The sequence below is a fragment of the Lampetra planeri genome, chromosome 43 (genome assembly GCF_965212315.1).
Source record: "Lampetra planeri chromosome 43, kcLamPlan1.2.h2, whole genome shotgun sequence".
Taxonomy (NCBI): domain Eukaryota; kingdom Metazoa; phylum Chordata; class Hyperoartia; order Petromyzontiformes; family Petromyzontidae; genus Lampetra; species Lampetra planeri.
In genome coordinates, this window is record NC_136149.1 from 2,085,552 (window position 1) to 2,109,509 (window position 23,958).

Here is a 23,958-nt window from a genome sequence, read left to right on the forward strand (position 1 = left end):
TTCAATCGGTTTCATGTTCAGCCTTTTGTCATCCCGCTGCCAAATGATCGCCCCACAGTGGCATGTCGAATTGGAACTTTGCTACATCGGCCAGTTTGCGTTAGCGAGTGTGAAACCCAAGACCTGTTCAGGTGTAGCTTGCCACTGATGTTCGTCATGGCCGGGAATGCCAACTCGGGTGTATGTGTTAAGTACAAATAATGGATTTAGATGCACAAGTCAAGTTTTTGTTGGGAATTACTCAAGAGACTGGGATAGTCTCATTTGCAAAAGTGACCTGGGTTCGGAAAAATTACAAACTCAAAACGAATACAAAATAATGTAGATCAATGAAGCAAATAGAAGTCTGACGAACATCCGTAGGCTGCCCTCTGCTGCCCATTTCGTAGCCCCGCAGTTTATGTAACACTTGGAATGCGCGGGTTGGTGCCCATCCCAAGACTTGCAGGGTCAAAGTCCTCATGAGCTTCTGGGATCGGGTGCGTTTATTGCGGGGAATGTTATTGCAGCCTGACCGAGGTTCATTTTCCAGAAAAAACTAAAAACAGCATGAAAAGCACAGGTCGTGTCTTCGCCCATAGCTGGCGGACAGATGTTGGTGTGGTGGTGGTGTTTGTGTGTGGGGGAGCGGTGGTGTAGCGGTTAGCGTGCTGCGCTACGAACCCTTGAGAGCTTGGTTCGATTCGCGCTCACGGCCAACACCATGGTGGCGATTATCTGAACCCGTCCTGGTCCTCCCCTAGGTCGACTCAGCCTCAAATGAGTACTTGGTGCAGTGTGCCACGTGGCGCTCTAAGCAACTAACGCTGCCTTAATACTGGTAGGAACCTGGTTACACCAGCCCACAGGGGATTATTGTGTCCGTTCGTCGTGCATCCAAAAATGGGAGGGGTGGGGCTGGGTGGGGAGGGTGGGGATTGGCTGGGTGGGGAGGGGAGGGTGGGAAGGGGCTGGGTGGGGCGGTGGGGATGGGTGGGGCTGGGTGGGGAGGGGAGGGTGGGAAGGGGCTGGGTGGGGCGGTGAGGCTGGGTGGGGAGGGTGGGGATTGGCTGGGTGGGGAGGGGAGGGTGGGAAGGGGCTGGGTGGGGCGGTGGGGATGTGTGGGGCTGGGTGGGGAGGGGAGGGTGGGAAGGGGCTGGGTGGGAGGGGTGGGGCTGGGTGGGGAGGGGCTGGTCACCCCGTGGTGCCCTTATAAAACTCAACGTTTAACCTACTCACGCCGGCTTGTGCCCGCCCTCACAGTCGGGCATATTTGCGGAATACACCACGCCGCCGTTGACCCTGGCCATTGACCGAGCAACCCAACGTTCCTACCAGCTTCCTCCGCAGCAGGAAGGTGTTACAGTCGACTCTGATGTTTGAGATGTCAGTGTGCGCGTGTGTACACGCGTCCCACGTGACGAAGACAACGTTCATTGCTCAGCGCGTCACGTGGGACGTGTTTAACAATCTTCGGGCGTGGGCAGTGTGGAACGAGTGAATGTGTACTGTAATTGAATGGGGGACTACATTGGTGAGACGCGGACAGACGATGCGGTGTTGGTGAGTCTCCTGGACCGGGACTTGGCGGGACCCTTTCATGATTATGCACATTTGTGTCTGTATCCACGACGTCCCCACTTGTGTCCCACACGTGCCCCTGAGTGTCACACACGTGCCCATGAGTGTCTCCCGCACGTGCCCCTGAGTGTGTCCCACACGTGTCACTGAGTGTGTCCCACGCGTGTCACTGAGTGTGTCCCACCCGCTCAATGGGGCTCGTGTTGTGTGCACGGGCTGGGGGTGCGGCACTGAGCGAGTTTGGCTGTCGAGAGACTGCCACGCGAATCGGCCTCCCAGGCATTTTGCATTGCGACAGCTGCGGCCACGTGTCTGGGGTGGGGGGAGGGCTGGCTTGTGTAACAACAACAGCAGCAGCAACAGCAGCAACAGCAGCAACACGCGTGTTTCGCTGCTGGGGTGGGGTGAGTGAGCTGTGTGTGTCTGTCGGTGTGTGGGGGGCGGTGGTGCAGTAGTTAGCGCGACGCTGCGCTACGAACCTGGCCACCCGGGTTCGATTCCCGCTCGTGGCCAACACCGGTGACGATTATCTGAACCGGCCCTGGGCCTTCCCTAAGTCGACTCAGCCTCAAATTAGTACCCGGTGCGGTGTGTAAACATCGCCACCCACCCCGTTTGTGTGCGGTTCCGGTCTTCAGAGCTACTTTGCTGACAGCACTTGCCCAAACAGTCTGTTCACGGCTATACGGGGGATCTTGTGTCTTTGATGTGACGGTGATGGTGGTGGTGATGATGATGGTGCACCTAACCTGGCACAAGCGCCGTGGGGGTTGATGGTGGTGGTGGCGGTGATGTTGTTGATGGCGATTCTAATCGATGGGAGTGATGTCATTGATGATGAATTATTTCTACAGCATCAATCGCGACAACACGCACGCAGCTTCAGCGAAGACGAGTTTCACATCACAATCACTTTTTCTTCTTGGTTCTGTCGGTAAAGTCACGTAGAATGGAAATAATAAAATAATTTAAAAAAACATTATAAAATAATTCTCACGACGTTTTGGCCACAACGCAAGCAGCCGTCCTTAGGTGGAGAGCAGGTCTGTCGAGAAGACAGTCTGAATGACACACTCCAGGCTTGGAGCGACTATTTAAGCTGGGATGGAGGGGGGAAGGGCGCCTTGACAAAATAATTGATATGCTTAAATAGTCGCTCCAAGCCCGGAGTGTGTCATTCAGACTCCGTCTTCTCGACAGACCTGTTCTCCACCTGAGGACGGCTGCTTGCGTTGTGGCCGAAACGTCGTGAGAATTATTTTAATGTTTAATTTTTATTATTTTATTATTTCCCTTCTACGTGACTTTACCGAAAGAACCAAGAAGAAGTGTCTCAGTGCACAAGCCGATTACATCATTTCAGAATCAGAATATTTTTCCAGGAGGAATCTGATGAGCTATGAAGCTTTAAGTCAAAATCTCAAACTCTTTTTCACAGATGTTTCGTCTCCGGGGTGGACACTCTCCTGGGAGGGTCCTTCATTTGGCTGCCAGTCCTGTTGTTAGTCTCGAACATTGCCTCTTCTGATACGTGACTTTACCGAAAGAACCAAGAAGATGAATCCCTGCAGTCACGAAAGAAGCTTTGAATCGAAATTTCACTTTATTCCCGTTTTTACTTCGCGAGGTTGCGAAGTGCTCGCTCAGGACGCTCGCCTGCGTGAAGCCGACAACTCACTCGGGTTTAACAGCAGTGGGCCAGTGGCATCGAATTCACGAAAAAAGTTTCTCTCGCTCTGAATTCGCACTGATTTACATTGACACCTCAGAGGAACGTTGTTAGCCAATCGGAATTCCCCTCTTGCACGCTTTTATTTAACTCACTCTGTCTGTTGTCGTATCCTCAAATCTTGTAACTCAATTTTAACCCACTTCCCAATGTGGCATCCACTGCAAACTTGGTATACTTATGTCATACTGATGACAATACTATATTATATCGTTAAAAATACCAAAAATATTTTTAAACATTATTTTTGTATATGTTATGTTTCGGCTTGGGTCTAATTGTCCACGGTCAACTGACGTTGGCTGTAAATCACCACGCTCCCTTACGTTATGGCAAGCTTCGGGGCCACTTGCTGGAGTCGTGGAGTTCTGCCATTACTAGTATGGTACATTTCATTAAAGCGTGTTTTTAAAAAAAGTTTTTAAAATATTACTTATTTATGTTAAAGTCGATGAGCAAATCGTTTGCCAGTGCTGGTCTATGGCCAATTCGTTTCTCATTGTCAGCCGATGGGCATTCTTTTTAAATCCTTTATATTAAGTTCACTTGCTTGCTTAGGACCGTGCAAATCTTTCGGTCGTTTTTTAACCCACTTCCCGTGATCCAATCGAGCTGACATTTTGCACACAGACTCGTTGTGCGTGACAATGCATTTTCGTGAAAAAAATAATTCCAAAATTTTACACTGTTTAGGGAAATTTTTTTAAATATTTCATTACCAATTGTTTAATGCTGCCAGACAATCATCTGACCCATAGGTGGCAGCCATCTCAAGCCAGAGGACGAGAGGAGTCTTGCCGCCCCGATGCCACGCATATAAAGGATTTATAGTAAAAAACTTTGTTTTTACGGGTTAATTTTTTTCAGTTGTAGTCTGTCCCGAGTATAGTCGCTGACGTTATTTGAGGTCACCGACCACCTCCCGTTTGTCTGTGTCCGCCGACTGATGCCACGTGTGTTTGTTTTGTCTGCCAGATACAACACGCAGCTTTGCCATGTCTCTCTACCGGAACTCCATCTGGTTCGTGAAAGGGCTGCAGGAATACACAAAGTGAGTGTCGTCACTCTAATGGGTTATTCGGATTCTTCTTTTTGTTAAATTGTCAGATTTCTTTTTACGCGATGTGTTTTCTTGCCATGTACAGGGTTAAATTATTTACCTCGTGGGCCATTCCCCGAAACGTTGCCCATTGTATACTTTTCATTTTAAGGCCGCAGTGTTATTAGTTTTTTTAAAATCATAATTTATGTGCAGAGTTTGATTCCCGAAATGTCATCATTAATTCCGTAGTGGATAAAATCCTTACCGCTTTGCGGGAAAGTGTAGAAACCGATGACGAGAATAGACTGAAACCTCGTCATAGAAATGTGGAATTAGCATCACCGGTTCAGGGGCTGCCAATAGAGATGAGCATCAACACCAGCCCCTATCCCCCCCAAATATAGACGTCAAACTCCGCCGATGGGCGCTCCCTCGCAGCGCTCGACAGAGCCAGAGATGGGTACAAGACAAAGATCCCCCATATAACCGAAACGGACATTTGGGGCAAGTGCTGTTAGCGAGTAGCACCTATGAAGGCCGGGCACGGCACACGAGGAGGTGGGTGGCCAGCAATCATCCCCATTTGCACGGAAAGAGACACAGAAACAGAGGGAGAGAATTAGGTATCCTTCCAATTGCTGATCTAACATATATGTAATGATCGATGGCTTTTTTGAATATAGATGCCACTATTTCTCTTGCTTAGTTGTGCTGTACCTCTATGCCCCCCCCCCCAACATCTGATCTGCCCCCTCCGTCTTCACCGATCCGTACCGATCGGCGTCGCGGATTTACGATCATGGCCCCCCGCGACCCCCCACGACCCCCCACGGACCCCCGCGACCCCCACTACCCCCCGCGACCCCCACTACCCCCACAACCCCCGCCGACACGTGCGGCGTGGGCACGCCCTCATCCAGCTGCGGATCGGCAAACTGGAGGCTGCCGCACGTCGGCGCGTTGGGGCCCACGCTGACCACGGTCTGTGACCGCCACCCGCCTCCCGCCCTGCCAGGGGCGGCTACGAAGCGGCCGCCAAGAGCTTCCGGGCCCAGGACTTGGAGGTGGACGCGAGCGGCCGCTCCTTCATGGTGACGGGGGCCAACAGCGGCATCGGCAAGGCGGCCGCCCTCCACATGGCCAAGAGAGGTCGGCGGGAGGTCACGGGGGGGCAGGGTGGGGGGCCGGTCACGAGGAGGGGGGGGTGCACGGGGAGATCACGGGGAAGTCACGGGAAGTGTGTGCGTGAGCGGGTGAGTGGATGATTGAGTGACAACGTGAATGGGTAGGTGAGTGAATACTTGATGAGTGGGTGATATTATGGGCGAGTGAGTCAGTGAGTGGGCGAGTGAATGTGTGAGTTGGTGGGTGAGTTGCTCCCTGCCTCTCTTCCCATGTGACTCCGTGCTCTAGAGACATCACTAATGCACGTCGTTGTTGTTGTTGTTGCACCAGTGCGTGCGAGTTGGGAGCGGTAGTGTAGCGGTTAGCGCACTGCACTATGAACCTGCCAGCCCGAGTTTGATTCTCGCTCACGGCCAACACCAGTGATGATTATTGTAACCGGTCCTGGGTCTCCCCTAGGTCGACTCAGCCTTCAACGAGTACCTGGCGCGGTGTGTAAAACATCGCCACTCGGGAGACAAAAGGTGGCCGGGCGCGGTGATGGCCACCCTCCCGTTCGTGTACCGTGCCGGCCTTCATCGGTGCTACTCGCTAACAGCACTTGCCTCAAAAGCCTGCTAAGGCTATACGGGGGATCTTTGCCTTTGTGTGCGGAGCAGGCGGAGCCGTGCACCTCGTGTGTCGCAACCGCGAGCGAGCCGAGCAAGCGCGCGAAGACATCGTCAAGGAGAGCGGCAACCAGGTGCCCACCTTTGACCTCTGAACTGCGTGACCCCCCGATGCCTTGTCCACCAGAAGTCTTGTATCGGAGCAGTGGCTCTCCCCGCCCCACCCCCCCTCCCCCGCAATCAAGAGCGCTGGTCCATTACCTTGCAATTCCCTCCCCATCCCTGTCTTGCCCCAAATTCTCACACCTTTGCTCAGTTCATGAAACGTATCGACCCTTTGTCTGCTGTACGTTTCTGGCACGCCTGGGCGTCGTGAGCCTCCGGGCTTGCTCTCAGCAACCGTGATGAAACAAAATAATATCCGTGCTTCTTGTGTACATTGCAAGCGGCATCATATGTCCGCCTGTCAATTCTGTCGGTGTCCGTCGGTTACAGCGTCTGCTTGGCTCATTTTCACGACAGTCGAGTCGGAGGTACATTCTAACCGGACTAAAAACAGGGCCCTGTGCCGTTGATAATTATGAGCTATTCACCTGCCCTGACCATTGACCCGTGTAAAATATATATTTACGATGAGCGAAAACGTGCAGCATGGTAATCGCCGTGGCGTTGTAGAGACTTTCCGCCAAATCGTCTGTCCTCCCGTCTCGCGACAGAGCGTGTTCGTGCACCTTCTGGACATGTCCGACCCGAGCAAGGTCTGGGAGTTTGCAGAAAACTTCAAGAAGGAGAACAAGACGCTCAACGTCCTGGTGAGGAGGGGGAGGAGCGGCGAGTCCTTGACATATACGCCACGGTGACGATATGTTAACTACCTCGCCTGGTATACACGAGATCGTGGGTTCGGCCCCGACCCTGACACCTGTATATTTGCTGTTTGCATGTCTCTCTCTCTCCCCGTGGTCACGATTTTTCTACGGTTCCTCCGGTTCTTCCCGCCACGTTTAGAATTGACTTGCGGTTTAGAGGATTTGGCTGCCGTAAATTTCCACGCCACGGTGATGACGATGACGATGACAATGACGATGATGATGACAATGACGATGATGATGACGACGATGACGACGACGATGACGATGATGATAATCCCACTTGTTGGGCTACCATTCGTGATGGCCAAGTCGCTTCTGAACAAGAGCTCTGATAGCTCAGTGGGGGTCTTACCTGGTCCAACATTTTTTCTCATAAAAACTGAAAGATCCACGAAGAACTACGGCGGTGGCGTTGACGTCGGCTCGAGGCGGCCGCTCGCTAGCGGGGTGGCGGGTCGTGGCTCCCACGAATGAGTTTGGGTTCGCTAAATGGATTTTCACGTTTGTATCATTGTTTTTACTAAGCAACGCTTGCCTGTGCAGTCCATTTCCCAAATTCGGCACCTTGCTAACGAGTGCAGCCAAAGATGATCGCACTCCGGGTGGTGTTTTAACAATAAAACTCTTTATCAATAACAACAACAACAACAAAGAAAAACGCGAATGGCCACAAAGCCACGGTGGCCTCACCCTGACTCCGCCCTCGCTGTCCCAAAACGGCGGAAAGAAGACTGCTCCGACACCCTCTGTTTGAACACAACGACCAAACAAACGTAAGTTGTCTACACCGGCGTGAGGCCACGCAACGCTGCGGCCGAAAGGCCCCCCACCCCCACCCGGCGTGGCCGAGCCGGTCGAGCCACCGACGCGCCGAGAGGTTTGGCCTTTTGGCAAACCGCTCGCGGCGGCGGCAAGAGCGAGCGACGTGCTGCTTCGGTTCTGCCGAAAGGTTCCCGTCCAGCTTCGCCCGGGTGTTGGCCAAGGGCCGGGACCGCGCAGAGCTGAACGGGGAAGTGTTGCCACCTGCAGGTTGCACGCGGTGTGAGTAAGATGAAACGGTCGTGCCGGTGGAGGAAACCTGGACTATCCAGAGAAAACCCACTGCCATCATCGCCACCATCAACACCACCACCATCACCACCACCATCATCACCACCACCATCACTCACCATCACTATCACCATCACCACCACCATCAGCACCACCATCACTGTCACCATCGCCACCACCACAGCGCACAAGAGGGAGGGAACTTCAGGGAGTGTGTCTCTCTCTCCGCTAATGAGCACACGCACTCTCCGCCTGTAGGTGAACAACGCTGGCTGCATGGTGAACCAGAGGGAGCTCACCGCGGACGGACTTGAGACAAACTTTGCCACAAACACGCTGGGTAAGCTTTTGTCAACGCCTCTGTGGCCTTGAGAGGAAAAGTATACACAGTCGGTGACGTTTTGAAAAATGACCCTTCTGCGTTCTCACAGATGTTGACTCCCTCGCCTGGTATACAGGAGGTCGTGGGTTCGATCCCAACCCTAACGCCTGCTGTATATTTGGAGTTTGCGTGTCTCTCTCTCCTCCGTGGTCGCGTGGCTTTTTCTCCAGGTCCTCCGGTTTTTCCCTCCACATTTATAATCAACATCACGCGTTCCGAGCATTTGGCTGCGATAGACGTCCACACGATAGGCCACTTTGTTGAGCTGTATAGCTCAGTGAGGCCTTACCTGGTGAAATGAAAACATTTCGTTTACATACCCGCTCCTTTTGAAGGCCACAGAGATGTCGATGAACTTGTCGAGTTATTTTGAGCGCGCTGTGCTTGTGCCCAGCTGCCAACGCAGCCGCGGCAAACATCTCGGGATCGACTCGGCGCGTTCACGGGGCGCGTCACCCCGCCTCGGTTCGATTTTTTTTTCCGAAGACGGGTTTCAACCTGGGCCGTCGCTCGGTCGCGCGCGACCGAATCTCCTTGTACGCGGGACGCATCTCGCAGCCGGGTCGCGGAGCCGTTGCGCAACCGGTTGCTTGCGGTCGGGACGGACTCGCAAGCGGCGGGTCCGCTCGGCGAACTGCAGCGAGCGTGGTTTAAAATCGGCGCCGTGACGCGTGTGAGAACTACGGCCGCTCGTTGCCGGGTCTCGTCTTGCGCGTGACGTTGCGAGGCGACATCACTTCGTTGATGTTGCCGTCATAATAATCGTCGACTTGTGACGCCGCGCCACCGCCAAAGCGCCGTGTTACAAGTTGACGATTATTATGTCGGCGTCGTCATAACTTGACTTGTAACGCCACCGCCACTGCGTTCGCTCCTCGCTCTCGTCGAGAGAGACGGGGGACGTCTCAAGAGGTCCGAGGAGGAACCACAGACAAGGTGGAAGGCAGCAGCAGCAGCAGCAGCCAGGTGGCGAGGAGCCAGCGCCAAATTCCTCCCCAAGCTCTGTGGCCCTCTCTACGTATTAAGGTGTTACCGGGGAATTAACATGCACGTGGAAGGAGAAAACCCATGCGTGCGTGGGGACAACAACCTACCCCATACGGATGGATCAGGTGGGTTCCACAGCAAGTGTACGGGCTCCTCGACGCCCACGGGAAGACAGTTTCACGCGACATCTGCGCGCGGTGATCCACCAACCCTCGCTGCTGCCTCCACACAGCGCTGGACTACAGGCAGCAGCAGCTGCCGCCCCAATGTCATCCCACGTCACGCGCGACGTCACCTCGTCATGCACCTTGACGCTTGACGACGTCGCGTTGGGGAAAAGTCGTTACCGGAGCCCCGTCCGTGTGCGTGATTTGATTCGATGTATTTATGCTTTTCCCCCACCCCTTGCCGTCGGTTTCATCAGGCACCTACATCCTCACCACGGCCTTCTTGCCCCTGCTGGAGAAGAGCGGCGACGACGCTCGAGTGGTACGAACCGTGAGGCGGGAGGCGGGGGGGTGAAAGGTCATCGCGCGGGGACCTCCGCGGTGCATTGTGGGCCCAGGGCCAGTTCTGGATATGGCCTCAAATGAGTACCTGGGCAGTATGTCAACATCGCGAACAATATTTCAAGTCTATGTAGACTATGTACTTTTTTATTTACTGTACGTAGCCAACCGTGCTATCAGAGGTGTGGGGAAAGACAACAAACTAAAAATAAAAAGCAGTTCTAAAGAACTGAGTTTTCAATCTAGATGATTTAAAAGTGCATAGCTCCAGTGGCTTCCTAATATCGGAAGGAAGAGCATTCCAGACGGCCGCAGAAGCGCATCTGCCAGCGCCGCGCAATGCGGTGACCACCGTCTTTGTTTGATGGCCCAGCAGCCAAAAGCTGCCACTGCTGCTGCTGTGATAATGACCGGAGTTCGCGTGATGATGGTTTATGCTCCTTGACGAGATCAGCGAGGCATTGTGGTTCATTTGTGGCAAGCACTTTGTGTGTAACGAGCGCGACCTCATCGTAACGAATCCGTCCGGGGATCGGAAGGCAACGCAGCTCGGCGAGCACGGGACGGCCACGGTCGGATCTTGCAGTACCCGTCACGACACACGTGTGTACGCGCGTGTGCAGGTGACGGTGTCGTCGGGCGGGATGCTGGTGCAGAAGCTTGACCCCGATGACCTCCAGGTGGAGCGAGGTCCGTTTGACGGCACCATGGTCTACTCCCAGAACAAGGTCGGTGCGATGGTCGCTCTACAGTTCTCTTCTCGCGTGTCCTGTCCGCTCTCGGTTTCGTAGATAGACTTCGCCACGCTGTCCAGCGCGGGATGATGAAAAATAATAAACATCATGTTGTCGTCTCGGCCCACCGGTAAGTCAAAGAGCCATTTTCGTAACCAAATTTTAGCGATTGGATACGACGTCTTACTCGAAATTATGCCTCGCATCTTCAGAAGATCCAGAAAAGTCCAGAGTAAAATCCAGGAAGTGTTCGACGCTTGTTGTACACGTGACAAATTTGTCTGTGTCCCGGTGATGGTAGGGTCTTGACGATACAAACTTGACCCCAGGTCATTGCGTGGCCTAAACCCAACAATCTCTTTTGTTTGCTGTTCGGAACGCGATCGCGAGCAGCGGCAGCAAGTGGCGATGACCGAGCAGTGGGCAGCGCGGCACAGAGGCGTTCACTTCTCCAGCATGCACCCGGGATGGGCAGACACACCCGGTAACACAAGAGACACACGCACAACCCACCCGTTATGCTGGACTTAGGTACCACCGGTAACACGCACAACCCACACTTCACCTGGTGCTATGCAAATCCTCATTTGGCTCCCGCCTTGACCGGAGCAATACAAGGCCGATTCCAGGATACCGGCCTCAATAGGCACTCGCTAACAATGCCCCGCCGGCGACGGTGCCGGCGGCGTTTTGCCTCTGTGCAGCGGTGCGCACGGCCATGCCGGAGTTCCACCGGCGCATGAAGGGGCGGCTGCGCACGGAGGAGCAGGGCGCCGACACGGCGGTGTGGCTGGCGCTGTCCCCCGCCGCTCGCGCCCACCCCAGCGGCCTCTTCTTCCAGGGTAAGGGCCGAGAGGCAGGAGGGCCAGAGTTGCGACGTCACGGGCAACTCGTCCTTTCCCTCTGCACGATGTTGGCAAACGTCCATTTTGGCAGCCGTCGCGATTGTCGTTCGCTTGTGAAAACTTCATTGCGGGTGCGACTGCGCGTGACTTGCGCGTGTGCACGTCGAACTTCTTTTGCACCGTACGTAGAGCGACCGCGCTGCTCGGAGTCGTCGCTCGAGGTCGCCCGCTTCCCTCCCGGCGTCTCCGTAGACAGCGAAGGCGAACGGCGACACTTGGGGAGTGGAATGTAACGCGACGGTGGGACCATCGCGATGGCGAAGCGGCTGTTCCTGCCAGCGACTGTGCATTGAGTCGGTGTGGCGTCGCCCCCAGATCGCAAGGCCGTGGCGACGCATCTCCCGCTTGCCTGGACTCGCTCCTCTGACGCCGAAGCGCAGAGGCTCATGGGGAAACTGGAAGAAATCGCCGCGCGATTCAAGGCCCCCGCTTGAGACGTCCGAAGAATTTGGACGATCGTCGCCGATTCCGCCAGATTCATGGCTTGGGATGTATCCTTGATTGGAGCGAAAAACATTGATTTTGGTAAATTACGCTGTTGGGGATGATTTGATGCCGACTGACGTGTGTACAGCTCTTTCTTGTTTTTTTGTAAGCAAACATTGTCGTCATTTGCGTTGTTGAGAACAGTTCAGTAGCCGTTGAAATGCAAGCGAGGCGGTGTGGATATTGTACAGCATTCCTAGGCAGAGGCAGCAAACTATTTGGAACTTGTCACGACCTGTCATTTCAAACGTTACACCTATTTAAAAGCAGAATGTTTGTAAAACATACGAAACGACTTTGCTCATTCTGTCATTTACCGGCACTGATGTAACAAAAATGTGTGAACTCTATGAAGTGACTTTAAATATTGTTGCACATTTGACACTGGAACATTTTTTTCCTGAATGCAGTGAAAGGGGGAACACCCTCACATGTGGGGGGGGGGGGGGGGAAGTTAAAACTCGGTCCACAATTCAGCAGAGCCCCGTTTATTTAAATTGCGTGCCCTGCCCGCACGTCACGATTCACACTGAAGTACAGTTTCCACACAAAACCGCGGAGAAACGCACGCACGCACGAGAGAGAAAAAAAAAATCTAAACTCAAAATAGTAACTAAACAATAAAACTTAAATCTGGAACGCAGTGAAGTATATTTCTCAGATTGTAGGTCCGGGTCGAGGTACAAAGCACCGCCACGCAGGAGCATTCTGTGCTCGATCGATCAACCGGCGGACTGGAAGTTTTGTATTTACGCTCGGGCGATGTTTCGCAAAGAGCAGCCCGGGCAGGACCGGGTTTCCCTGCTCCCTGGCGAGACGGAGAGCCCCCCCCCCCCAACACGGGAGAGGGCTGGTGGAGACAAATCCCGGAGAACACGATCAGTTCGTTCCGTGGGGGGGTCCTAAAAGCCACGCACACAACCTCACACGTTGTGGTCGTGGGTTTGAACTCGTTGGTCAGCAGTGCTGGATTTAAGTTTTTAAAAAATCCTCGCTGTTGCAAACAAATTGATAAAAGTAACAAGAATTTTCCAGTGGATTTGTCGACTCATAGAATGATCACATTGGTGTCCCGTAGGTGTCCCGTTGGTGTCCCGTAGGTGTGTCCCGTAGGTGTGTCCCGTAGGTGTGTCCCGTAGGTGTCCCGTAGGTGTCCCGTGCAGTGGTTCCCCGACCTGTGTGGGGGACCCACGACTAAAACGGACGGACCGTCAACCCTAAAAAAAAAAATTTTTGACGCACCACCAATCGAGAAAAACTTTTTGAAAATATAAAAACCGACGAAATATTCGTTATCTGCTAAGACTTCCACGGAGCACACCCCACGGCCTTGCAGGCCGTGGGGCTGTCGGGTGAAAATGTTTTGTCTTATCCAGTTGTGTCCCCAAAGTGTGGATTTTCCTCAAAACGCGTGGTGTTTATACAGTGTAATGTATTTAGGTACTAGCGATGCACCGAGTAAAGACCTCCACGCGAGGCGGCATTGGTAATTTTACATGTGTAGAGGTCACACGTCGTAGATGTGACCCCTTGCAGCCACTAGAGGCTCTACATTCAACACTTAAAACAAATCTTTAAATCGCAACCCTGCATCGTGATGATTAACAAAACGCGGAGGGCAGAAATCGTCACACGCCTAAGGTATACAGGCAAAGCATCAGTGTAAGGAATATTGAGCGCTTTAACTTTGAGCGTCAATTTGAAGAGATTGTATTTAACACAAGTGCTAATTGCAACCCATGGAGAATGATTGTACCACAGAATTCTTTTCAGTTTTGTTAACTTTGTTTTGTCGGGAGTTGTAAGGGTTGCAACAGTGAAACGCGTTGGACCTAAAAAAAATAAATCGATTCAGGAAAATGTAACCAAAGTTTTCCAGCGGGCAAATAACCGTAACATTGATGATAAACAAAACTATGCATCAATGAACCGATTAGCAAGATTTTAAAACTCGCGATACACGCATCAACTCGCACGTGTAAGAATCGATGCTCTTCCATCAGCGCGTGTTTTTCATGCAATGGGTTCACGTCATCCCTGCAGTTACTCGTGGGCGCTACATTCACCATAAAACAAAAAACACAATGGAACGGTGACACCTAATCGCGAAAATCAAATCATGGGGGGCCAGGAGGGTTCACTTTGAAACATCTCAAACATACACAAAGTAGGGATTCATCTTCTTGGTTCTTTCGGTAAAGTCACGTAGAAGGATAATAATAATAATAATATAATATTAAAAATAAAACAAAATAAAATACAATTCTCACGACGTTTCGGCCACAACGCAAGCAGCCGTCCCCCTTCACCTGAGGACGGTTAGCTTCCGTTATGGCCAAAACGTCGTGAGAATTGTATTTTATTATGTTTATTTTTATTATTTCAGTATTTCCCTTCTACGTGACTTCACCGAAAGAACCAAGAAGATACACAAAGTAACCGGTATTGGCCAAATATCCGAATGCTGAAAAGCTACTCGGTTGGATTTCCACAACGCAACATCGCCCCCTACTGCGTGACCCCTGGCAAGACCGCTCCTGAAAAAATAATTCTGGAGACTCGGCGAGGCTTTCTCCGGTAAACAAGGGTCATTGTGCACCCGATTCATCAGCACAAAGTACGCTCTACAGCAGAAATCGGTAGACCTCGCCCGCAGTGTAAACAGCACGAGCAAACCAGCCTCCCGTAACGAGCTGTCCTGCCCCATCCCAGGCTAAGCCATCGACCCACGTTCACGAAACCTTTCAATCGTGGAGGTCAGAACCCAGGGAGAGACTGGGCGCACCCCTGCAGTCTTGCCGACACCGAGCAGATGAAGTTTCACCACTCCCGGTGGCGACTTTGTTTTGGTGAAGTCTATTTTGTTTGTGTTTGTACCGTCGCGTTTGTATTGGCGGTCTATGTTTCAGATATTTATTTTTTGGCGAACCATCGAACAAAGACGGTCACCGCATCGCGCGCTTTCAGGTGCGCTTCTGCGGCCGTCTGGAACGCTCTTCCTTCCGATATTATGAAGCCACCGGAGCAATGTGCTTTTAAATCTTAAGATTGAAAAATGTATTCCTTTCGAACTTCGTTTTGTATGTAGTTCGTCGTCTATCCCTCGAACTTCAAATTAGCACGGTTGGCTGTGTACGGTGCAAAAGAAGTTCAACATGTACATGCAGCTGGCCAAGGCTTGTCCAGCAACGAGTAAAAATCGCGAGTGGTGGGTGGAAGAATGGTCGGCGTGGAAGTGGGTGGTGGTGGTGGGGGGGGGTGGAAGTAGGTGGTGGTGGGGGGGGGTGGAAGTGGGTGGTGGTGGGGGGGGGTGGAAGTGGGTGGTGGTGGTGGGGGGGGGTGGAAGTGGGTGGTGGTGGGGGGGGTGGAAGTGGGTGGTGGTGGGGGGGGGGGTGGAAGTGGGTGGTGGTGGTGGGCGGGGTGGAAGTGGGTGGTGGTGGGCGGGGTGGAAGTGGGTGGTGGTGGTGGGGGGGTGGAAGAATGATCGGCGTGGAAGTGGGTGGTGGTGGTGGGGGGTGGAAGTCGCCCATTCCAGATTTGATCAAAAGCGAGCAGGGCAACGAGGAGCTGCGCGCTTCCAAAAGCATCGCGCGTTGCCCCCTCGCCATCGCGTTAGGGGGGTGGGGGTGGAACCGCTTCCTGAGAGCCCAGGAGGACTTTAAAACACCTTGGGTGGACAACCACCGCACGTGGAAAGCGCCGGTCGCTTCTTGTGTCACTGCAAGAGGCCCCCCCCCCCCCCTTGTCGTGAAGGCAGTGACTGGATGCGCCGTAGTAATTTCCTGGTCAAATGCCGCCCCACCCCACCCTCCTCGGGCACCCGTTGAATGCAGCCCAAGATGCTCGCAGGGACTGAATATCGTTTCCAGACCGTTGCCGTACGGAATTAGAACTCGCGGGCCAAGACAAGAGACATCAGTGGGAACCCTGTCTGAGAGCGAGAGAGGGTCCATTGCCATCTCACAGTTCACCAGCACAGACTCAAGCGAGCCCGACTGCTGACGAGACACTGTACATCAAAACCAGTAGTTTGCTTGTACTGAATCAATGCTGCTGAAATCATGCACTCCCCAGAGAGGCCGTTAGGGATCATGGGCTGTGTAAGATTTTATATATTTTTTTTCTTTACGTGGAGAGAAAGGTGAAAGAGATGACTGCATTTTGTTCTTGGCCATGCCGTGGCGGCATTTTATGACGCCACCCGTCCGCTGAGAAACTCGGGGAAGTGAAATCACGTCCACATTTGCCGCTTACACGAATCCGATCGGACACATTTTGGCAATCCACAATCAACCACAAGGGTGCGCGGATACTTTTGCACAACGCTCACGGCCGTTGCGCGAATGTTGTCCATTTGACTGGCGCGTACGCAGTCCGCAAAAGTCGTGGCACGGATGGATAGTCATGAAGAGATCGCTGCCCCGTCATTACCCCCAATTCACAAGGCAATTTCAACACAAGAAATCAAAGCCGACTGGCTGGCATGAAAACCTGACGTGGAGACTGGACTGTCACCTTCTGCTGCAATTTGGAGTCCACAATCCACACTCAAAACAACCAAAAGCCAGATTTTATTTCGTTCACGATGGAATTACCGCATTTTTTACTCTGAATGAGTGCACGATTTCCATGGAATCAGCATTAACTAATTGGGAATGGTAACGGCCGACAGATGAATGGTGGGCAACCTGGGATGGATATGTTTGTCCCCTACAAGTCTGCGTTGCTAAAATGGATCTCGAATTTAAAAAAACCTGTGTGCATATCATTCATGGTGATGTTACGGGAGATAAATACTGCACCCTCCTATTCCTTCTTGGCTCATTGTGTCAAGAGGGGGGGGGGAAGGTTTGCTTAGTTACACAATTACACCACGAACTGCAGGTGGCAATGGAGGTATCGGGGTTCCATTGAGGGTGGTAGGGGGGGGGAGAGAAAATCGGATCCCGTGTTGAGCAATGGCACAACTCCTGCCAGAGTGACTCTGCCAGAGGAGTTCACCCAGGGCAGGGCTTGCGATAGTTGTACCAAAAAGCTGTATTTCGCGAGACCGATTCTGTGCAAAGTGAAGTGGGGTCAGGTGGGGTCAGGTGGGGGGGGGGGTCAGGTGGGGGGGGTCAGGTGGGGGGGGGGGGTCAGGTGGGGGGGGGGGGTCAGGAGTTCAGGGGGCACCAAGCCAGCTCCACTGAGATCCTGGGTTTGAGTGCGGGGTGTCGGCTGCTGCCCGCGATTAAGCCCAGGATCTCGAACACAGCGGGCCGATGGCCTCTCTCTGACCTCGTCGTCAATGACCGCACGGACAAACGAACAAGAAAAGAAACTTGGTTTCGCACTCAATTTGGATGCATTCCAGCGGTGAACATTAAAAGCACGTTGTTTGACCGTCACGCGATCAACATTTCTCTGCAGCGGCGGCGGCGGCGGCTCGGGTGCCAAAAAAGTGCACGCGTCATTTAAGTGCGTGAACCAACAAAAAATGGGTCCGACACGTGAAGGGGATTTCAGAAGCAGTCCTGCGGCCGTTCTTCAAACGCACGGGCAACAGGCCCCGCTGCCGTGCGAGCGTTCTTGTGCCGAATGTTGCGACTCGTTCGGCGATCGCCGACAGCACGAACGGGTCTCTGAGCCTGCGGAAGACGCTCGCAAAGAGTGACGGAGCCAACAGCGGAAGTGGCTTTTTTGTTCGGGAACGTGCGCGCTCGGAACGTGCGGGGGGAGCGGCGTCGCAAGCGGTTCCCCCGCACCACGTTACGATCTCGCTGACCTGGGTTCAATTCCCGGCCGTGGCTAACATCGGTGGCGAGTGATATCCGACCCTCCAATAGGTGAACTTGGCCCTAAATGAGTACCGAGTGTTGGTGTGTGAACACCAGCCGGCTTGTACCACTGGCGGCACCAGCCTCGTGTGCGCCATTTTGACCTCAATAGGTGCTCGCTAACAGCATGTGCCTCTATCAAGTCTATAAGGCTGCAGAGAGTCGTTGTTTGTGTGCACACGTGAGTATATGTGTGTGTGTGTGTATGTGCGTGTCCACAGATGTGTGTGTAGCTGTGTTCAAGCACGTGTGTGTGTACGTATAGTCGTGCGCATTCATACACGTGTATGTGAGTGCACGTGTTAGTGTGTGTGTGCGTATCGGTGTTCACGCATTCATTTGTGTCTGTGGCAAATGTATACGCGTGCGTATGCATGCGCATGTATATGCTTGTGTCGCTGCACATGTACATATGCATGCATCCCTGTACGTGTGTGCGCACGCGAGTACTATTATGCATATTTGCACGTGTATGCGTGCGCACGTGTGTGTACAAGTATCTGGACACACGTGGGCATGTGTATATGTGTCTGCAAACACATGCCTGTACGCGTCTGCACACGTGCGCGTCTTAAGTGTCTGCACACAAGTACGAGTGCGTGTGTGCGTGTGCGCGTGTGCCGTGCAGTAAAGATATCGCGGATTGGATGAGCGCCCCCGCGCGGAACGTAGCCACGTTCACCACGCGGGAGCAGGAGGACCCTGGCGGCAGATCCGAGTGCAGCAGGCAGAAGCAGCGGTGGTGGCGGTGGTGGTGGTTCATATTCTTCGTCGTCATCGTCACGGTCGTCGCCTTCACTTTCTCCCACCCCCACGTCGACCGCGCCAGGCCCGGTGACCCGGCGTGACCCGGCGTGACCCCCCTCACGAGATGACGGACGCAACGTCCCAAAGCTGCGGACGCAGAGCAGGCGGACCGAGGGTCAATGGGTCAGACGGCCGAGGGGTCGCGCCGCGAGGTCGCCCGGAACATCGTTGCTTCCTCGTCGCGTCTCAGTTCCGCGCTCGAGTTCGAGCGAGAGTTCGAGCGAGTGCACTCGATGGCCTGGGGACCGCCGCATCTGACGAGATGTTCAACTGCCTCGCCTGCCTGGCATGCAGGAGGATCGTGGGTTCGATCCCAGCCTTTTGTGTATTTGGATTGCGCGTGTTCCGCAATTTGGTTGCTTTAAATTTACACGTCAAAATCCACTTCGTTGAGCGACCATTTGTGGCCAGGTCGCTTATGAAATAGAGCTACAGAGCTCAGCGGGCCTTACCTGGTAAAATAAAAATAGGATGTAGAGCTGATGGAGAATTCGCAGGAGGGAAATTTTTATCTTGAGGTTCAACAGCCCATTGATTTGTGTCACAAGTTTAAATTGTTTGTGTAACCTCCAAAACGCGTAAATATACTGCACTTGCCTTTCTTTTTTTAAACACAATTGCCGAGCACAGGCCCGCGCGCTCAAACGTGAAGTGGCCAGCAACAAACAGCGCTTGCACAGTTGCTGAAGAGGTCAGAGTGTAACACGTTTCTGGAATGGAGCAAGGTTATTAGTTATTTTCCTAAGAGCTCGCGAAAGAGAAGACGATGGGGCAGGGGAATCCTTTTACAAATCCACTGCCGGACGACGGGGCCTCCCCAAACCGAGGGGGCCTCCCCAAGCCGCGCGGGTCACCGAGGGTATTTCACCATACTTCACCACACTTCACCACGCCGCCAACGGCGGCACGCGCACGTGGGAGCACGAGGCGCAAAACTGGACTGCGTGCGTTCACGAGAGATGTCCCCGACGGCCGTTACCTTCATGACCTTGTCGGTGCCGGAGGTCAGCAGCCAGCTTCGCGTCAGGTCCAGCTGCATGTGCACCACGTTGTGTTTGCTGTCGTGGAACGTGGCCATGGGGGCGCGGCTGCAGGGCACGCACGGAGACGCGCGGGTGAACGTGCGCAGGTGAACGTGCAGAGTACGTGCGTCATCACCGCCATCGTCATTATTACCAAGCTTGTTTACACAGCAAAGTCTCAAAAGGTCCCGTCAAGCTTTCGCAGTCGGGGGCGACGACTGCCGCGTAGATTCCGAATGGGTAACTTGCGGCTTGCCGGTAATTTTTGGCAAACGTGGACCGTTGACGCCGGCACACGAAGGCCTACTCCTGCAAATGACGTGTCAAGCAGACGGCTAATAATACGCAACCTTAGCATTAATCAGGGCGGCCGCTGGATTCGAACCGCGAACCTCAGAATCAAAATCTCGGGATCTTCATTGAGACTGCAGGAATCCGATGAGCCGCGAAGCTCTTCACACACACGTTCAATCGAATCAAGTTCCTGCCACCCCGAACGCAAGACGCCAATTCCAGGACCGTCCCCATATCAACAAATCTTATCGCGACGAGTGCTGTGCGTGTGGCGTGGCGTGGCAGGGGCGGGGGGGGTAGGCAAGGGGCACTCACTCCTGGTCGGTTATGGACTCGTAGCAGGGGTCACACACTCGCACCTCCATCTCGAAGCCCAGCATGGGGATGGTGGAGCGCTGGGCGGTGCACTTGGCGCACAGCGCCATGCCGCACTTACGGCAGTGGTGCTGCGCGCAGGAGGAGGAGGGGAGGAAGACGAGGGGATGAGCACGGTGACACAGTGACACCCAAAGCCGGGGGGGAAGCCAGGCCACGTTCCGGCAAGCGACGGGCCGGTCAGTCAGTCGATTCAAAGAGCTCGGGGTTTGGGGTCCTCCCCATTGCATTGAGCTTTTGAAATAAAGGAACGGCGATGACCCGTGGCATAGGGGCACCTCCAGGGTGTGACACCGAGCGACGCAAGCGACGTTGCTTCGGGCAATGCGAACGAATGATTGAGCCGTGCAGAGCTGTGCGGGGCAAGCGCTGTCGGCGAGCACCTATTAAGGACGAATAGTGCAACTGGAATCGTGCGATGACACCGATACAGTTCCATTCTGCACTCGAGCGGATAGCAGCGCAACCCCAATATAGACAACGGCGTCCAGAAGGAGACTTCACGGAACTACTTCCGAGGTACCTACGACCGTCTCCCTATGCACACAACGGGTGCCGCTGCACCTTCTCAATGCCCTGTTGTCGAAGTCACGGCGGCTACATTGACCACACCACGGCGGGTACTCATTTTTGGTTGGGTCAACCTAGAGGAGGTCCAGGCCAGGTTGATAAACGAGTTGGCTTGGTGAAAATCACACGCGCGTAATTATCGATGCGCAGCTCTAGTCCGCTGTATAATTTTTACATGTCAAATTGAAGCTTAACACCTAAGATTTTCACAGCCAATGCTGTGATTTGTAATTGATATTGGGGTTAGTCTTTAGGATGAACAGATTATTTTGCTCGCCAATACGTAGCCTAACCCAAATATCAATTACGAATGAGAAAAATGTCAAGCCGTACGTAATTTATATTTTTTAAACGCATAAAACACTCGGTGCGTATTCTACCCGGAGCTCTACAAATCGCAAGCACGCACACACATCCGCACGCGCACACACAGACACACACACCCGCACGCGCGCACACCCCCACGTGTCTCCCGCACGTCTTGCCTGTCTCAGGCCGATGGTTTTGCTGTCCCACATCTGCTTGAAGTTCCAGAAGAAGGGCTGCGCGCACTTCTGGCACGAGTCGCTCTCCAGCCACTGTGGGGTCTGACGCGATGCAGAGAGGGCGGTAAGGAGGGGGGGGGCAGGGTCAGTGGGGTGGGGGGCGCTCGGGGGTGGAGGGGGTGGTGTCTGGTAACCCAGGAGGTGCGCGAGCGAGGTCAGGTTCGTGCCGAGTCTACGGACACACGCCCGAGGTGCGGCTCGCTTCCCGGAGCGCCTGGACAGTCCGGAGTGCGCCCCTCGTTTCACGTTAACATTCTACGGCGTCGCTCGCTTTCGGAGGCATCGTCTTTTTATCACGGAGCCGCCCCTCCCTCACTCCCCCGCCCCCCTTTCGTGCACCTCCTGCCGCCGCACGTCCATGTTCCACACGACGATGGATCCGTCCGAGCCGCAGGACAGCAGCTGCCGCGTCGGCTGAGCGTAGCACAGGCCCTGCACTTTGTTCCTGAGCCGGCACGTTGGGGGGGGGGGGTGTGGGGGTGGGGAGGAGGGGGTGGGGGCCGGGCAGCACACGCGGAAGAGATAATGACTCCAGGGGTCACACACGGCAGCACACTTAATTCTCGATTCGTACGGTTGGCTACGTACGGTGCGAAAGAAGTTCAACGTACACACACACACACATCGAAATGACGATGTGGCCGGCGCCGTGGTGCCCACCTGTGTCCCTGCAGCTCGATGGCTGTGCCCTTGCGGCCGCCAATGTCCCACATGATGATGGCGTTGTCGGACGAGCCGGAGAACAGCAGCTTCTGCACGGGGTCCCAGCACAGAGAGCCGATGCTCCCTGCAAACACGCGCGCACACACACACACACGACAAATGATCCTCTGTGCTGTTAGCGAGTAGGACCTGTGAAGCCCGGCATGGCACAGGAAGCAGGAGGTGGGTGACCAGCACCACGCCCAGTACTCATTCGAGGCCGAGTCGACCTAGGGGAGGCCCAGAACCGGTTCAGATAATTGTCACTGGTGTTGGTTGCCGTGAGCGGGAATCAAACTCGGGTTGCCAGGTTCGTAGCGCAGCGTGCTAACAGCTGCCCCCCCCTCCCCATTCAGCCTGCATAGGCCGCTTGGTAATCTGTGACGCTTTGTAATCTGTGCCGCTTTGTAATCTGTGCCGCTTTGTAATCTGTGCCGCTTTGTAATCTGTGCCGCTTTGTAATCTGTGCCGCTTTGTAATCTGTGCCGCTTTGTAATCTGTGACGCTTTGTAATCTGTGCCGCTTGGTAATCTGTGCCGCTTTGTAATCTGTGCCGCTTGGTAATCTGTGCCGCTTGGTAATCTGTGCCGCTTTGTAATCTGTGCCGCTTTGTAATCTGTAACGCTTTGTAATCTGTGCCGCTTTGTAATCTGTGCCGCTTTGTAATCTGTGCCGCTTTGTAATCTGTGACGCTTTGTAATCTGTGACGCTTGGTAATCTGTGCCGCTTGGTAATCTGTGCCGCTTGGTAATCTGTGCCGCTTGGTAATCTGTGCCGCTTTGTAATCTGTGCCGCTTGGTAATCTGTGACGCTTGGTAATCTGTGCCGCTTTGTAATCTGTGCCGCTTGGTAATCTGTGACGCTTTGTAATCTGTGCCGCTTGGTAATCTGTGCCGCTTTGTAATCTGTGCCGCTTGGTAATCTGTGCCGCTTGGTAATCTGTGCCGCTTGGTAATCTGTGCCGCTTTGTAATCCGTGCCGCTTTGTAATCCGTGACGATTTGTAATCCGTGCCGCTTTGTAATCCGTGCCGCTTTGTAATCCGTGCCGCTTTGTAATCCGTGCCGCTTTGTAATCCGTGCCGCTTTGTAATCCGTGCCGCTTTGTAATCCGTGCCGCTTTGTAATCTGTGCCGCTTTGTAATCTGTGCCGCTTTGTAATCTGTGCCGCTTTGTAATCTGTGCCGCTTTGCTGTCGCCTGTTGGCCGAGTCGCCCCTTGAGAAGGACGTGGAAGCTCAATGGGCTTCACTCGCCAAGTTCACTTCTTTTGAACTTCTGGGTTCTGTGAGGTAAAACAGCGGCAGCTCGAGGGGGGGGGGGGGGGGAGTCCAGCTGTGCTTATATCCAGAGTAGTGTGCCTGTATCAGAAGTTGCTCTTTGCCTTCGCCCACCCCCACACCCCACCAGTGTAAAGTCAGCATGCGTTGCTTAATTCAGAAATGTACGTATGTTGAACTTCTTTCGCGCCGTAGGTAGCCACCCGTGCGACGGTTATCCCAAGCGCTTGGGGTCAGACCCTTCCACCCGGGCCTCCGTGGTGCCGAGATGTTAACTACCTCGCCCGGTATACAGGAGGTCGTGGGTTCGATCCTGATCCTGACCCTGACGCCCGCTATATATTTGGAGTAAGCATGTTCTCTGTCCCTGTGGTTGCATGGATTTTCTCGGGGTCTTAGCGGTTTTTCCCCCCGCATTTAGAATCCACGTGCGGTTAGAGTTTTTGGGTGCTATAACTCTCAACATCGTTGCGCTATCAATTGTGCTAGCCAGGTTGCTTCTGAGAAAGAGCTACATAGCTCAGTGGGGGCCATACGTGGTCAAATACAACACAGTTTATA

The 23,958-nt window shown here is 53.8% G+C and overlaps 2 protein-coding genes across 3 annotated transcripts in view; one reads left to right on the forward strand and one right to left on the reverse strand.

Annotated features, from left to right (window-relative positions):
* The first annotated feature begins 1,887 nt into the window (after nucleotides 1-1,887).
* DHRS12 (dehydrogenase/reductase 12) lies at nucleotides 1,888-12,371 on the forward strand. Of its 2 annotated transcripts, XM_078614009.1 has the most exons (11): nucleotides 1,888-1,964; nucleotides 4,265-4,340; nucleotides 5,347-5,480; nucleotides 6,116-6,198; nucleotides 6,781-6,876; nucleotides 8,245-8,326; nucleotides 9,780-9,844; nucleotides 10,488-10,592; nucleotides 10,992-11,082; nucleotides 11,303-11,440; nucleotides 11,819-12,371. In XM_078614009.1, the coding sequence occupies exons 2-11, from the start codon at nucleotides 4,285-4,287 to the stop codon at nucleotides 11,935-11,937; spliced, it is 969 nt and encodes a 322-aa protein (XP_078470135.1). In that variant the 5' UTR covers nucleotides 1,888-1,964; nucleotides 4,265-4,284; the 3' UTR covers nucleotides 11,938-12,371. The 2 variants fall into 2 exon arrangements, with proteins under 2 accessions (XP_078470135.1, XP_078470136.1); XM_078614010.1 differs by lacking the exons at nucleotides 1,888-1,964; nucleotides 4,265-4,340; nucleotides 5,347-5,480; nucleotides 6,116-6,198; nucleotides 6,781-6,876 and adding an exon at nucleotides 7,900-7,977.
* A 4,943-nt stretch (nucleotides 12,372-17,314) lies between these two features.
* The window catches only part of WDFY2 (WD repeat and FYVE domain containing 2), a 28,664-nt gene continuing 22,020 nt past the window's right edge, over nucleotides 17,315-23,958 (reverse strand). The window contains exons 8-13 of the mRNA XM_078614014.1: nucleotides 22,079-22,205; nucleotides 21,758-21,863; nucleotides 21,359-21,460; nucleotides 20,244-20,374; nucleotides 19,592-19,700; nucleotides 17,315-18,699 (exon numbers count right to left, since the gene is read on the reverse strand). Coding sequence (XP_078470140.1) covers nucleotides 18,670-18,699; nucleotides 19,592-19,700; nucleotides 20,244-20,374; nucleotides 21,359-21,460; nucleotides 21,758-21,863; nucleotides 22,079-22,205 — 605 coding nt within the window. The 3' untranslated portion in view covers nucleotides 17,315-18,669. The remainder of the gene's footprint in view (nucleotides 18,700-19,591; nucleotides 19,701-20,243; nucleotides 20,375-21,358; nucleotides 21,461-21,757; nucleotides 21,864-22,078; nucleotides 22,206-23,958) is intronic.